The sequence below is a fragment of the Nycticebus coucang genome, chromosome 17 (assembly GCF_027406575.1).
Source record: "Nycticebus coucang isolate mNycCou1 chromosome 17, mNycCou1.pri, whole genome shotgun sequence".
NCBI classification, from domain to species: Eukaryota; Metazoa; Chordata; class Mammalia; order Primates; family Lorisidae; genus Nycticebus; species Nycticebus coucang.
Genome location: NC_069796.1, coordinates 2372787 through 2389296, shown reverse-complemented (window position 1 = coordinate 2389296; position 16510 = coordinate 2372787). Strand labels below are relative to the sequence as shown.

At 38.5% G+C, this 16510-nt stretch overlaps 1 protein-coding gene across 2 annotated transcripts in view; it reads left to right on the top strand.

The window, feature by feature from the left end:
- The window catches only part of ST8SIA4 (ST8 alpha-N-acetyl-neuraminide alpha-2,8-sialyltransferase 4), a 155101-nt gene that overhangs the window by 54733 nt on the left and 83858 nt on the right, over positions 1–16510 (top strand). For both annotated transcript variants that reach the window (XM_053567140.1, XM_053567138.1), the window contains exon 4: positions 233–526. In XM_053567140.1, coding sequence (XP_053423115.1) covers positions 233–526 — 294 coding nt within the window. The remainder of the gene's footprint in view (positions 1–232; positions 527–16510) is intronic.

Below are 16510 nucleotides of genomic sequence, written 5' to 3'. Positions count from 1 at the left end.
GTGACAATTTGATCTTATACTTGGAGTGAAAATCCTTATTGGAAGCAATATTTCTGCATATGTGGTGAGTCAATAAAAACATGATTTTCATTAAAAAATTATCTTTTTTGTTTTTTTTTCTTAACCTGGTTTAAAAAATGCTCGTTCATTCCCCATTTTTCCCATGCACACCATTTTCTGGGTGAATGTTTTATATTTATTTTTCCTTTGTCCATTATTTTCCCCTCATCAGGTGTAATCTTGCTCCTGTGGTAGAGTTTGCTGCGGATGTGGGAACTAAATCAGATTTTATTACCATGAATCCATCGGTGGTACAAAGAGCCTTTGGAGGCTTCCGAAATGAGAGTGACAGAGAAAAGTTTGTGCACAGACTTTCGATGCTGAATGACAGTGTCCTCTGGATTCCTGCGTTCATGGTCAAGGGCGGCGAGAAGCACGTGGAGTGGGTCAACGCGCTGATCCTGAAGAACAGACTGCAGGTGCGCACCGCTTACCCATCCCTGAGGCTCATCCATGCCGTCAGAGGGTAAGTGCTGAGGGGCTGGGCTGTCCTCCACACCAGGAGTCGTGCAGGTGAACGTTTCCCTACCCAGGAAGGAGCCTAGGTAACGCCTGCGATCCGATGTACATTTCCATCTCCAAATGAACTTGTGTTTCTACCATTTTGTAATGTTCACCCTATTCACAAACCTGAATTTCGAGTATGCACCATATTGTTTTAACCCCTTCTCCTTCTTGGAAAAATGAATTGTTGATCTTGGCACTTATATATGCCTGCTCCTGAACACACTACTGATTTTTCTATTTTATGCTAAAGAGCTATAAGAATTCATAAAAAAAAGGATAAGTTTGGGGGTAAGAAAACTACAACAGAAGTGCTAACTGGCTAGCGGGTAACACTGTACAAGCGTAAATGCTAGATACATTTAAGGAGCAATTAAGTCGCATCCGTACGCAAGGAGCCTGCCGGTGCAAGAGGAACTGTCCAGATAGGGCCTTGCTGCTTCCCCCAAAGTCACAGACACTGAGCTTTTTTCATGCTTTTACATTTTTTAATTTTATTATGTTTATTTTTATTTTTTTTAAATTTATTTTTATTAAATCATAGCTGTGTACAATAATGCAATCATGAGGTACAATGTGCTGGTTTTACATACAGTTTGAAATATTTTCATTGAACTGGTTAACATAGCCTTCATGGCATTTTCTTAATTATTGTGTTCAGACTTTTATATTCTACATTTAGTAAAGTTCACCTGTACCCTTCAGAGATGCACTGTAGGTGTGGACCCACTAATTACCCTCCTCCATCCATCCTCCCCACACCCCTCCCCTCCCTTGCCCCTTGCCCCATATTCTTGTGCTGAGATTGGGTGATAGCTTTCATATGAAAGCTATAAATTAGTTTCATATTAGGGCTGAGTACATTGGGTATTTTTCTTCCATTCTTGAGATACCTTGCTAAGAAGAATATTTTCCAGAGAAAAGGGAACACTTCTCCATTGCTGGTGGGAATGCAAACTAATATGTTCCTTTTGGAAAGAGGTTTGGAGAAACACTTAGAGATCTAAAAATAGACCTGCCATTCCATCCTACAATTCCTCTACTAGGTATATACCCGGAAGACCAAAAATCACATTATTACTTTTATTTTTAAGTCAACCTTTATCTGTATTGAAGCAAGCAAGCTCTGAAAAAATGTATAAGAAGGAAACTCTTGCTTAAATGTGAGAGGTAACCAAAAGGCAAAATTTACTTATGCACATAAGTGACTGCAAAGTAGACAATTTTCAGATAAGCAAATATGTTTAGCTGTAGAATGTGTACTGAGTGCTGGATACTGTAGATAAAAAAAATAGAGAGATGATCACAGCTTTAAAAATACACAGGCTTCATGGTGAAAACAAAGGGTTATTGAATTCACCATTGGCCTAACAGGGGAGCTGTGGACAGGAGTGTATAATTTGTTCCTCAGGTTCACAAAGAATCTTGGAAAATGGATCTGACATTTAAACTGGATTTGACATTAAAACATAATAGCAATTGTCAGGGAGAAAATACCACGAGGAGAATAAGAAACCCAAACATGAAGAAATGCTATTGCATCATTAAAGGAAAATGGAACCAGGAAATGACGTAATGCACAGTGAGAGAACAGATTAAGGAGTCCATTGTAGACAGGGAGGGTGCACAATTGAAGGAGCATCTTGGGATCTAACTGGGAAGGGGATCAGTCTCGTCCTGTCTAAAGTTCAGTTTGATGTCTGAATTTGAGGATAATGCTACCTGCAGGTACTTTTTTAACAAGGACGAAGAATGTGCTAGAGGCAAAAAAAAAAAAAAAAAAATTAGGCTTTGATTAATTTACTCATAAGAAGACAAAGGTATAGGGACGGGTGGTGGACGTGGAGAGGAAGGGCAGGTTCAGGGGATGGGCTAATACCGCAGAGAGGGGCCCTAAAAAAAAGTTTCTAAGCTCAGAGTTAAATGTAATTTGTTTCATAGACTGTGGTAGGCTTGACTGGTCATGTTCGGATTCTGTTTTGTTTTGTTATTAGATCATTTCTTGCAAGAAGTCTCCATTTCCTGTTTAAACCTCTGGGTAGTATCTTGTATTATTCTGCACACATTTAAATTGCATTTTTCTAGTTAGACCACGGCTCAACTAATCGCCTCGGTGTTTGACGAGAAGTTTCAACAAAATAAGATAAAAATACACAAATTTAGAGACGAAGAAATAATTGGCAGATTTTTAAGTTAAAAATATCCCTAGTGATTTCAATTTGACTCTTTAAAAAAGATACATGGTAAGAGTTAATTTTACAGTGAATCCTGTTAAGCACTCACCCTTTTAGTGTTGAGAATCATCTGTGAAAAAACCTTAGAGACCCTTTCCTATTGTGTACACATATACACATGTACACACACACTTTCTCTAGTAACTCTAATAATAGCTGAGTAAGACTAAAAAAATATAAAAACAAACTCTGAAGAAACTACTCCTTGACATTGGAAGACTAAAGAAGAAATTTACAATTATTCTGAATTAGAGCCTTTGTTTCCCAGGTTTGGGTTTATGTTTCTTAATTCAATACCAGAGGCAAATGTGAAATAACAGGCATGGTTGACATGGCTTATCTTCTTTAATTAAGAATCCAAGTAGAACTATATACAACTAATAACAGGGACTTTTACAAATAATTTAAATGTAAAATTACATATCCTTTTAGTAATTTAATAAGATTCTTTTTAATGTTTTACAAGTCTCATTTTTACAGCCATTATAAACCTAAGAAATACTTCACTAGTTCCTAAGCATTTTATTCCAAAGGGAAAAAAATGACCTTTGATGAAAGGCAGGGCGTGTGTTCTTTGGATGACTGTGCCCTAGGTGTTTCTGAACAGACAGATTTTGAATGCTCTGGAAAGAACTCATCACAGAACCTTCCTTCTCATCCATCTGCTCGTCTCCCCTGACTGTGTCAAGGAACTGTGGCCACAGATGTAAAAGTAGCTCTGGAGTTGCCTGTCACTTTTCAAATGGGCTGGAAATTCCCACACGTATTGTGCATTAAAGGCCATCATGTTTAGGGTGAGTAAAATTAATGCAGTGAGCACACAGCACAGCATTTGAATACAGCACGCAGACCCTGCAGCTGCCAGGCTCTAACAGAAAATAAGGAAGTGTGAGCTCTGATGACACACTCATGATTTGCCACAGGAGAGAGAAACACTCCCCAGGGCCTGTTCTCTGAGTGTCTGTCTTACATCTCCCTGACTTCTGAAACCCGATTAGCAAAATAGTTTAAAGAGTTTCATTTCTTCTGGTGAGTACCAGAGTCCATTGACTCTTGTGAAAGGTTAAAGCCCATATTTTTAGGGTGGGTGTAATTATGGTGGTAAAATGCCAAGTCCCTTCTAAAAACCACAGTCATACGTGGAAAGTTTAAGCGATTTGGAGAGCAATATTCTTGAACACAATGAACATCAGTTAGGTAGTTTTCATAGGATCAGCCTTTCTTATTTAAACTTTTTCTTCTCTGAAAATTATGATATCTCACTAACTTGGCACTCCCATTTAATTTTAGAGTGTTTTTTAAGTTCTAAAAATGAAACTATCCATCACAAACCTGAGGACCTTTTTACATTATGTTTTATTGCATGGTCATTCTTCAAAAAACATATTAATTGAACCAAGAGAAAAAAATACATAGGTAGCTTCATAATGCTTTTTTAAATCTTGCAAAGCAGTGAAAGAATCATTGAATGGGGACAAATAAAACATAGTTACAAGTTTAAGAGAATGCAAGAATGCACTGAACAGCTGGGGAATTGCAACCTTTTTATTGCTCTTTCTTTAGAAGCCCCACATGGTCTAGGGTTTTTAAATAAATACCGTTCTGTAAATTTTCTTATAAAGAATGGAACAGTTTTTCACAAGATTCTAAAAGCCAAGCAGAGACTTTTGAAACTTCCAAATTACTTAACAACACAACAACAAGCTATGATTTGTTCTTTACACGATCATAGTAAGATAATGAATATACAGACTTAACATCTCCTGGAAAGAACTATTTCACCTGCTAACCTATTTTATATAACGCTGTATTTTAAGTTATTCTGCAAAACATATCTCATAATATATTTATAAAGTATTTCAAGTTAGGCAAAACATCCTGTTCTGTAATTATTTTAACTCCATTCATCATTGCCAAGTGAGGTTTTTTCTTTGTTAAGATAATTATACTTCATCTTCTTATTTTTAACAGCATGAAAAAGGTAGCAAACATTGCAAAAGGTGGATTCTCAGTTTTACTACCAAATTTCTTAAGAATTTTTTCATGAAATAGATTTATAGGTATACAAGCATATTTTAGAATAGATATTTTATATGCATACACGTAAATATATAATTGTAAAAGTAGCTGTACAAGTGGAATCCTATGCACACACTCCTTCTCACTTCATTTTTATAAATTATCTTGTAATTTTCCCGTAAACACATATAAATATAGCTTATTCCTTTTTTAATGGGAAAGTATGTTTATATTCCACTGTATAACTTACAGAAGGTGATGGACATTTATGTTGTTTGTGATTTGTTATTAATCCTTTTTTTCTGATCATAAGATATTTATGAAGGTACACTTTAGGGAATGTAGTGAATATAAAATTCAGATCACAACATGATGCGATTTTAATCCTCTCTGAAGTCAGCACAGCCCTCCATCCTCCGCAGATGTACAACCGCTGGTGAGACTCAAAAAAAGCAATTTGACTAGTAAAGAAGTGGATTTTCATTAACGTTTACAACTACAGCATCTGAATACTTCTTTCTCTTCTCTTTTCTTTCTTTTCTTTTTTTTTTTTTTTTTGAGACAGAGTCTCACTTTATCGCCCTCGGTAGAGTCCTGTGACATCACAGCTCACAGCAACCTCCAATTCCTGGGCTTAGGCGATTCTCTTGCCTCAGCCTCCCGAGTAGCTGGGGCTACAGGCGCCCACCACAACGCCTGGCTAGTATTTTGTTGCAGTTTGGCCAGGGCTGGGTTTGAACCCACCACCCTCGGTATATGGGGCTGACCCCCTACTCACTGAGCCACAGGCGCCACCCCTGAATACTTTTAAGTGCAAAACCACACCCACCACATTACATTAATGCTGCAGCAAGGCATTCATTACTTACTATTTGTTTTGTTTTGTGTGGTTCTGTTGTGTTAGAAGAAATGTTTTAAATGGTGAAAAGGAGAGGTGGTCAAGGTAAAGTCAGTATGCAATACTGATTTTAGTGAATATGTTTTATATACAAACAATATATTTTAAAATAGAAAATTAATATCTACTGAAAGTAATAACTCTAAATGAATAGTGATACGTAACTTATTTTTATCTTCCCATTTTGATTACAATATCCACATTTAGAGCATTTTTTCTTTATTTTTCACAAAGAAGGGGAATTTTAATAAACAGAGGCACCTGTGCAGGGCAGTCATGAAGCTCAAAATAGCTGTATGTTGTATACTATTACTATGTATACCATTATATACTATGTGTTAAAATATTGAATATACTATTTATTAATTATAATGTATATAATATACAGATCTGTAATACACACATAATTATATAATATGTACTACAATATAGTATACATTTTTATTATTGTATGCAAGTTGTTTTCTTAGGCATTTTGTATGTTAAACTTCATGCCAATAATATGTTGACTTTTCTCACAATGATGTTACATTACTCTCTCATATTCACTCTGTAGTCACTTGGGATTTTTCAGAAACATTTTTTTGCCAGGGTGGTGCCTGTGACTCAAGGAGTAGGGTGCTGGCCCCATATACCGGAGATGGCAGGTTCAAACCCGGCCCTGGGCCAAAAACTGCAAAAAAAAAGAAAAATAAATTTTTTTTTGCCATGCTTAATGCATAGCAAAAATACATTTTATAATCATATTGTTAGTATTTGATAGACTATCTGGAATTTATTTCTAGTAATTTTATCACTTATTGGGAGATAGGCATTGTTTTACACTGTTACTTTCAGTGACTAAATTATTTCTGGATTTTTTTTTCTCTTATTTAACATGTAATATTCTAATTGACCTGCGTTTCTCATTTATTTTTTCATCAAATAAAACTATGTTAAACAAGAGTAAACCACTTCATATACTTTTCCAGAAATTTCAGAGTTTTGCTGGATGAAACTGTCATTCAGCTCAGCTCCTTCAACTCCCAGGGCATTTGTTTCGGGGTGAATGATTAAGAGCATAATTTCTAGTTAAGTGTAGGTGGAAAAAATAAGTCTTAAGGAAACCAAATCAAGTGACATCTCTAACTAGCCCCTTTGTGTGTGTAACTTTCACTCTGTGGCAAAATGTTGAATTGATCAGGAAAATCTCGCCACTTAAAGAAAGAATGCACATATTAGTAGCTCTGTTAGAATGTACGATTTTTTATGGTTTCAAACAAACATTATATTTTCACACATTGTCTAACATCAACCATTTTCAGTTTTAAGATTAATATGAAAACATTGTTTTTTACTGCCTTTATCTTTTACATGTAAAAAAAATTGTGTCTATTCAAACATATATAACATAAAAGGCTATATAAAATTATGGTAATGTTCTTCAGGCTAACTCCATATGAATGCCATGGGCTTGCAGAAGAATTTAATCAGAGTATGATCCCAGTTAAAGCGCAGGGGTGACATACATCATCAGTAGATCTCGGTAAATTAAGTGTATCAGTCACTCAGATAGATCATTTTAGACTACTGAATGAACTCCAAGTCACATAAAGAGAAGTGATTTTAAAGAGGAACTTTAGAAATGGAACTACATGTATTCACTCCAAGTGCTTCTTGAAAATGGCTTACTTGTTTTAAATTTAGTCTTATGCTAAACACATTTCCATATGGGTTCTATTTTGACCTATGAGGAACACAGCTGCAACGTTTCTTTATAAAACATGGGCCCTAGTTTAATTTCTTAAGTCGCCAGGCATTGCGTCGTATTTTAAACCTAGGGAGGTTTCCGTGGTGGGAAACTCCTTCCCTTTCTGACCAACTGACGTGCACACTTCTAGCACTGTGGTGTCGCCTGGTCTCTCTGTCTGGCTGCCCCTTAGTCACGAGATGATTTCCCAGCAGCTCCATGGTTTATGTTGCATTGAGGAGTGTGACGGTGTGATTTGCACCCTGGGGCCAGTGGAAAGGAGCTCAGTGCTCTCTGTGCTTCATAGGGTGCCAGTTCCTACTCACCTCTCTCTCCTGGACGCTTAGAGACTTTGCAAAGTATCTGCCTCTTCTTGGGGCAGTCTCCACTGCCGCTCTGTGACACTGCACACCCTGGCCTTCCTTCCTGGTGTGCACTTTTCTCTTTTCTTTACACAGATCATTTTTACTTCTTCAAGTCTCAGTTTAAAGGTCAGTGTCACTTTGGCACAACTCCTCTGTCTTGTCCGTTTCTTTGAGATTGATCTGGTTCTCTTTCCTGTATTCTTTGTGAATTACGTCTGTATTAGAACAGTAATCAAAATAGAGAACCGTGGATCAGATTCCTCTCTGTAGGTTTCCATTGTATACTTCCCGGGAGCCAAGCCCAGTCCATCCTTCCTTCCTAATGAGAAGCACGAAGGCCCTTCATGTGCTGTGGGGCAGATGGGCACGTGGCTGAAAGGGTGGAGAACAGACCTGGGGAGAAGGGCAAAGTTGCACTGTGGTAAGACTGATGTCTGGCTCAGAGCGAGTTCTCTACAGCAATCAGGGATTCAGGGAGAAAGTAGGAGGGAGGAATAAATTTTATTATCCATCTGAGTAGCATTAGAAACGGTTTAGCCACATTAAGGTAAAGAGGAGGGTGACCGTGCCAAGAAGAAGGACTTGTCCCCAGATCCTGGGGACAGAGCTGGGTAGTTTGTCTTCCTGAAAGTTAATAATTAACCACACTATGCATTAACCTGCCCCCGGTAACTACTGTGCCGTGAAATGAACACTTACTGATTTTACCTGCCTATGGTGTTGTTAGGATAAGAGTAAGTCCTGAAGAGAGGGAAGAGGGGTCACTTGATGAGGCAGCTCACCAGGGAGTGTCCACACTGACCTGCTATAAATTTATCCTGGATGTCTGAACCAATGGCCAGTTCTGCAATTTGGTAAATTAGTTTTCTCTTGAGTTTTTGTCTTTCGGAATATGTAGGAAGAGATAAATTTAATAGTTGTTTAATGCCATTAATTTATTATGGTGCTAACTAGAAGACAGTAGTTAATGGATTCATTTTAGCTGGGGGAAAAAAACTGGTTTGCATCATTTTTAAATTCTAAGACTGAAATTTAGTAATAAGAGCAATGGATTCTACCTCTCTATTTGAGAGCTGTAAGGATAACTCCTGCATTCATCTCAAAGATTATATTCATTACAGGCTGTGCTATTTCCAAGGCCCAGTGTTCTAGTGGGTGGAGGTGGGAAGTGCACAAGACCCTCAGAAACCTCCGCATCCTCCAGCCCATCAGGGAGACAAAGAGGAACACTGATCATATGCAAAATACGTATTGACATTTGCATAAGGATATTCTAAGTCAAGGTGCCTGGACCATTATTTCACCTGAAGATTTTGTATACATTAAAATAATTAGGAATTGAAATAAAATTAAAATACAATACATTTTTGGACAGTGAGCATGCCTAAACACCATCTGAGTTTGCAGAGAAAGGTGTTTGAAACCAGGGTTCCACACGTCCTTGAACGTGCAGTTTCTCATCTCCTTGAAAAGATTTAGACGTACTTCAGCCTGAGGACAGCTCTCCACCTCAGGTGCTTCCATATGACTGATCCTTGTCCATCAGCTGACTCAGCCTCCTGATGTGGTGGGTAATGTGGTCACTGCCTGAGGCCACAGCTTCCAAATTATGGGCATAGAAATGTGTAATGCTACCTCAATAGTCCAGCAACACATAAGAAAATCAGGCACAATAATTGGGGCTTGACCACTAGCGTAGCCATGTAAACACGTGGTTGATCAATTCTGTTGCCTATTTCAAAGACCTGTGTGCACATCATGATCCCTGTTGGTGGGAGATCAAGGGAAGAGCCATGTCTGTGTCTCCTTTCCTCTCTCCTCTAAAACCGCATCATTTAAATGCTTGCTGGGTGTTGTGGTGGGCGCCTGTGGTCCCAGCTACTGGGGAGGCTGAGGCAAGAGAATCGCCTAAGCCCAGGAGCTGGAGGTTGCTGTGAGCTGTGACGCCACAGCATTCTACCAAGGGCAATAAAGTGAGACTCTGTCTGTACAAATAAAATAAAATAAAATAAAATAAAATAAACGCTTGCATGAGTACGTAAGTGGAAAGTAACTTTGGATACTTTGGCTGTAAAAATGCCCAAACTCCCTGAACAATCCTCTTCAGCTGAGTGATTATAGAAAGCTAAGAATTGGAAACATGTTGCCCAGGGACAGACTGGAAACTTGGTCACAATTTTCAGTTTGAGCCATACACCTGTGACTGACTTCTTATTTCTGAGAAGTCAGTTACATTTTCATAATCCATTGATAAAATAGATGAAGGAGAATATTCGGAGGGATAAGAGAAAAATCACAATGATAGAGGCGTAGTCATGACCAATACTCGGTGACGGGAAGTGAAATCGCGTTGCAATAGTCGGAATGCGGTACCTCCGAGGATGTTCACTTAACGTGCATCCCACAAGCCAGCTCATCCTCTGCTCCCCACTAATGTGCTGCTCCTATCTAGGTTTTAGTAGGTGAATGGACTCTGTCTTCAAGAAAGGGCAGTTGTGATTCAGTAGAGTTTTCTGAAAACTGGAAATTATAATATATTGTTGATATATGCAGGAAATATTGTTCAGTGGTTTCTTTTGAGATCAATCAAATCACATTGTATAAGATGCAGATTCTGGGACCTTTTTATCAGCGTCATGTTCATTTTCCATTGGTTTTATGGCAGTCACTTGATGGGCATTAAGGGAAATCCTAAGGTATTGCCTCAATTCTTCAGGAAAGGCTACTTGCCAGCACCCCGTAGGGACACCGGCCTTCTACTCCACCCTTTCCCCTGCCCCTCAGGAACTTAGCGATCCACCTAGGTAATGGAATTTTCATATGTGCAGTGAAAAATTCCTCATCCCTCAAGAGACCATATTTCAATATAACTGGAAAGGCTTGTAGTCTCAATGAGAAATAACCAAGTAAACGTCAAATATCTGAGAGAGAGCGCCACATACGGGCATAGATAATGGATTAGCTAGGGCCGAGATGTTCTTGGAATGGGGTTATAAAGGCTCTGTTAATGCACTTTGGAGGTTGGGAGGAAGGAGTGAGGCTGCATGGGAGAGCAGGCTGACCTGTGCTGACCTGTGCTGCTCCTGGTAACGCACACACCATCCCTGTCGGCTGCATCATCCTCGGGCATTACAGTTGAACTCAGTAACAAAGAAATCTGTAGGCGGCAATTCATTGCTCTGTACTGAGTGAAATGGCTGCTGCGTTTTAGATTTTACACAAGTTTTCAATACAAAACTTCATTTTTTTCCAGCAATGATATTGTTTAGCTATATTCTCTGATCAAGTTTTCCTAGTGAGAATACCAGTTCAGTGCTGGTGTCCTAATTGCTCAATTACAAACACCAGTTCCATCCTGTTTCCCCTTTCACCCTCCAAACTGCCGTCCATTGACTTTATTGATGGCCCAGTGCCATGTGTTACAGAGAGATTGGACCAGCAGTTGCTAACTGATCGATAATTTCTTACCAAGCATGAACTGGTTCTGTTTCAGACAGTATTCGTTTTCATTCTCAAAACTAAATCATTTTCATAATGAAAGTATGGTTTACATGGGTTGTCCTATTCTCTAATTACTAATTCAAAACAGTTCCTGGGACAGTGTTGGCATTTGACACCACTCTAGAGAGAGTACAATCAGTGAAAATATTCATTTCTCTATCTGTAAAAAGAATACGCTATATATTGATAGTGTAATGAAAGAATCAGGAATTCTTGGGTTTATAACTTCTATGGGATCCCCTTCAAGAACTATATCGACTGAGTTTCCTTGGCTTTTATAACAGTTTCAGTAAAATTTACCAAAATTAATTCAGCTAAAGCACCAAGTAGCTGAGTTTAGATTTAAAGCTTACCACTTTATTCTAAACTTGACCCAGGGATATTTGCACCAATTATAAACTTGAATGAGACCAAATAGTTAAAATAATCATGTGAAAACTGAGTACAGCTTACAATATAAAATAGTAGGATTCTATCTTACATAATTAATATTTTGTATAATTTGTCCTATCAGAATTTTTTTTTCTTTTTTTTATTAGTGGATCTTCTTACACTTCAATTATTATTTGCAGCTAAAGTTCTGATTTTGTGGTTTACTCTGAGGACAATCTTAAACTCTTGGTAGACTTTAGTAATCTTCCTGAAGAAACAATATGTGTTCTAGTTGAATAATCTATCAGCTGGTCTCCATTCTAACAGTCGCTAGACTTTTCCGTTAGGAAAATCAGTGCTGCTAACATTTTCTAAGCTTCTCAGCTAGTAAATATTTCCTCTCTTTCTTTTTACCCTGGAACAGATGCTTACAAAAAAATGGCTGTAAATTTCAGAAATCAGTAAGCCAATTACTTAATGGGAAATGATTAAGACAGAATATGTTCATAAAAATAGGCATAGACAGTGCAGCATTCTTATCAGACCGGCTAAAAAATGAACTATCATTTTTTTCATGAAAAAAAGATTTTATTGAAGCAGCAAAATATTTGAAATCATATAATTCCACAGCATTAGGAAAATATGGACAGATTTGTTTCTGCTAAATAACATTCGTTCCCTAATGGATACTAACAGAGTGCTGTCCTCTGCCCAGAGCTGGAAGTTATAAGGGAACTTACAGAAGCATGGGCTTCTCCAAGGACAGAATCCCTAGCTTGAGAGCCCTGAGGTTGACCTGAGGTGGTGAAGGGACTGGGTGGAAATGCCGGCTTGGGAATGCCGGCCAAAGGTTTGGGCTGTGCTTAAACGCCTGCACTGGGCTGTGTGAGCTGTCTCTGAGAATGGCGAAGAGTTTCAAGCAGGGTTCAAGATTAGCTTGGAGGATGGACCAAGAATTTACAGTGATGCATGTCCACAAGTTCTAACCACACACAGCATCATCGTCTTCTTCTGAACAATCCAATCATAATGACTCCAACACCTATGGCTTGAATTAAAAAAAAAAAAATCTGTTAATCAAACCCTAATTTACAAAAAGCTCAGGTTCCCAATTTTAATTCTACATGCTAAGTTTTATTCCAGAAAAGAATAGAAGGCAGCAACAGTAAACAGTTATACAGCTACCAAACAGTAACCTGTTCAGAAATAATTAAAGGTAACAACAACAACAACAACAAAAATGTTTGCAATAGATTCATGGACTTCATCCTCTACCAGGACACACCGCAGGTTTGGTGTTCTCCTTATTCTGGTCTCCTCATTGAACTCGGGGGGCACAGGGAGCACTTTCTGGGGTTGCTCACTCTGACACGGAGTGTGGGGACGAGCGGACAGACTGTGACGGCAGGTGGACGAGCTGAGGGCCGGGAGAGGGGCACCCAGTGGAGACTGTCACACAGAAACAATTTCTAAAATAGGACAGACTGGAAAAACCATCCTCATTTGTTTACTTGTTTAAAATGTAAGTCATAAGAACTTTGGGGATTTTTTTTTTTTTAAGGTTCTTTAGTAAGCTGGGAGAACATACACAGACCAGCAAAGAGACTATGGCAGGCAAAAGGCTGGCCAGGGGGTGACAACGGCATCCAGCTTCCTCTCCAGGAACTGCTGTGTTAAGAAATGACTTTGCATTGTCCAAGCATTGTGACTCATGATGACACAAACTGTTTGGGGAATTTTGCAACTCTCGGCATTCTGTACCTTTTCATACTTAGGTTTGATTGGGGATTTCTGAGCCAAGATGATGGCTGACTGTATTGTCAAACCTTTTTATAGCTTGTTCTTTAGCCCATCAGAGCAGCTTTTTGAAAACTAGTTTCATAGTGTCTTTGAAAATCCCCTGTATTTTGCCTAAAGGAAATTCTAAAATTGCTGTTTGTTTCTGCTTTAAATTCCTTCAACGCAATGTTACAATCCTCCTTACAATAAGCAGAAGGTATTCTAAAATGTCGAAAAAGATGGAAAGAAATATATAAGAACTCAGAGATATCTAAATATGTTTGAAAAGCTTTGGAAGTATTCCTTTCAGGCATTGGACAGAGTTGCTGTGTCTAACAAATAAGATGATATGATATGATATATGACGTGATATGGTATATGACATGATTTGATACATGATATGATATATATGATATTATATAAATGTTTGAGATCAGGAATAGTTTTTCAGAGATTCTAGGTGTGCTAAAAATACTAAAATTACACATTTGTTATATAAATACGTATCTAATCCATAGCTAAATATATATGGAAGAGATTTTTGTTTGAAATAATCTGGTTAAATTTCTCGTTTTATACAGAGGATGACTGAGGCCCAGACTCATAGTTGGCACTACATACTCAGCAGCACATTCATTTATTTATTTTATTTTTTTGTAGAGACAGGGTCTCACTTTATGGCCCTCAGTAGAGAGCCGTGGTCTCACACAGCACACAGCAACCTCCAGCTCCTGGGCTTTAGTGATTCTCTTGCCTCAGCCTCCTGAGTAGCTGGGACTACAGGCGCCCGCCAAAACGCCCGGCTATTTTTTGGTTGCAGTTAGGCTGGGGCCGGGTTTGAACCTGCCATCCTCGGTATATGGGGCGGAAGCCTTACCGACTGAGCCACAGGCACCGCCCTCAGCGGCTCATTCAGAGCTGCTGGTTGGAGGGGCAGCTCTCTCCCCACCGAGCTCTCAATAGAGTGCTGTGACGTCAGTCCATACTATTGTATCATGTCCTTTTGGTGTGTGATTTTTCAATATTATAAAACATATTGATTTGTCTCCTTTATACGCTTTGACAAAATAATATTCAGAAAGTAAATGAATCCTATTTCTTTAAGTTATCACAGATCTTGAATTGTTTCTGGCTTGTGTTTCCTGGCCAGAGATAAAAAGATTACTTTTCACAGACAAGAAGAGGAAATAACTAAATAAACTGCCTTTCTAACTAAGGATTTATAGCCCAACTTCAAACCCAAGTGTTTAAAGAGTTCCAAAATAGAACTTCGATACTTTTTTTTTTCAACTTTAAAAGGGATAGCTCAAATTCTACAGCTACACTCTGAAGCATTTCACTAAATTTAAGTTCATTTATCAACCCAGGCTCAGCTGACATCTGTGGTGTAAAATCAAGATCTTTTCTGGAAAATTGATTGATGATGTGCCATATTATTTGTAAAGCTTAGACTATCTACATTTGAAATATTTCATTTTAAAAGAAATTGGAAAAAACATGAGGAAGCTTAAAATATGTATTTGGCCAAATAAAAGTGAATTTTATTTGTCCTGGATATTAAGTCTTATGCATTTGAAGGTGGTGAAAGGTTACAGAAAAAACAACATTTTTAGTCAATTCGGTCAACATGCCTTCAATAATTTTGCTAGAAGTTTAATGTGCAAGATGCAGTGTAAGAGGCAGAATGTCACTGCTTTATGATTCGCTGAAATTGCCTCATGGCAAGTTTATTTTCTATTGTACATATTTATTATTTTATTTATTTATGAGCATACACCTGAGGAAACTGTCAGTGTTCAATGGTGTCTACAATGCTGGTGACTTAGAGTTAAGTCTCTGGAATTCCAAAGAAAAGGTCCTTAGTCTACATTCTCATTAAATTAATTATATCCCTATAGGTAAATAAGCACGTACGTGTATTCCTATGACTTTTAATTTAATATTTCATTTAAATATGTATATTTTTCCTCTAGTGCTCCAAATATAATCAGTTACTAATATTTTGGACTGGAATAACGAAAGTGTAATTTAGATATTACCTCCGGGGGAGACATTTTCAGGGTTATTATTCAGAGTCTATTAGTCATTTATGCATGGGTTGGACAGACGTGAATAACTGAGAGAGTGTCAGTGGTTACTGAAGCCCTCACTGCTTTCATTTCTGCTCTACGCACATGCTACCGGCATCGCTGGTCCTCTTCCTGGTGGTTGAGCAGGAGCAGCAAAGTAAGAACAGGGTGTTTCTGTCTCCTCACCTCCTGTTTAAAAGGGACATTAGTGGGCAACATTTAAGACTTGTGAGATTTTAAGCAGAACGTTTAATTTCTGGTGATTCTTTGAAGACTCAGAATACCTAACTGGGATACCAGGGAGTTCTGTTTCCTGGCGACGTGGCGAGGAAGAGCTCCGTGGGCCCACCCGCTCTGTGCACTGCGGTCCAGGCCTCAGCCCCACACATGCTGTTGGCTCTTCCACCCTGGTATCTATCGGCCTGATTCCCGCAGCTGGTCCTGCCTTTATCAGCTTTTAACCATTGGGTTTTTGTTCTTCCCCATGGAGTACAATCAACTATAAACAAACGTGTGTGGTAACTGACGGATACCCTTACAGAAGTGGTGAATACTTTGTGTATCATCTAATTAAGGTCTCATTAAAAAACATAATGGCCGTATGACATTCTTGGGCCGGCTAAGTGACTTACCAAGACTACACATGTAGTAGCTTGGTCTCAAACATACATCTTTTAGTTTAAGACACTGGACATGAAATGGTTTCAGAAAATGGGGAGCCTTTCACCCGTGGAAGTGCCTTTCAGACAGTGTGTGCCAGTAAAAGATTAACAACCAGCTCCCTGAAAAAACAAACCAACCCAGATTTATAGTATTTGCTGACTTTTAGAGTGTGAATATTTCCACCATGTCCAGTTTCAAGCTAACGATGAGGTGCCAACCAGCTTACAAAATTCTGAAAAATTAGCAGCGCTCTGCGAATCAGTGAGGGCCTGCACCAGTGCACCAGAGGGGATTTTCATGTATATTAGGTGAGGAAA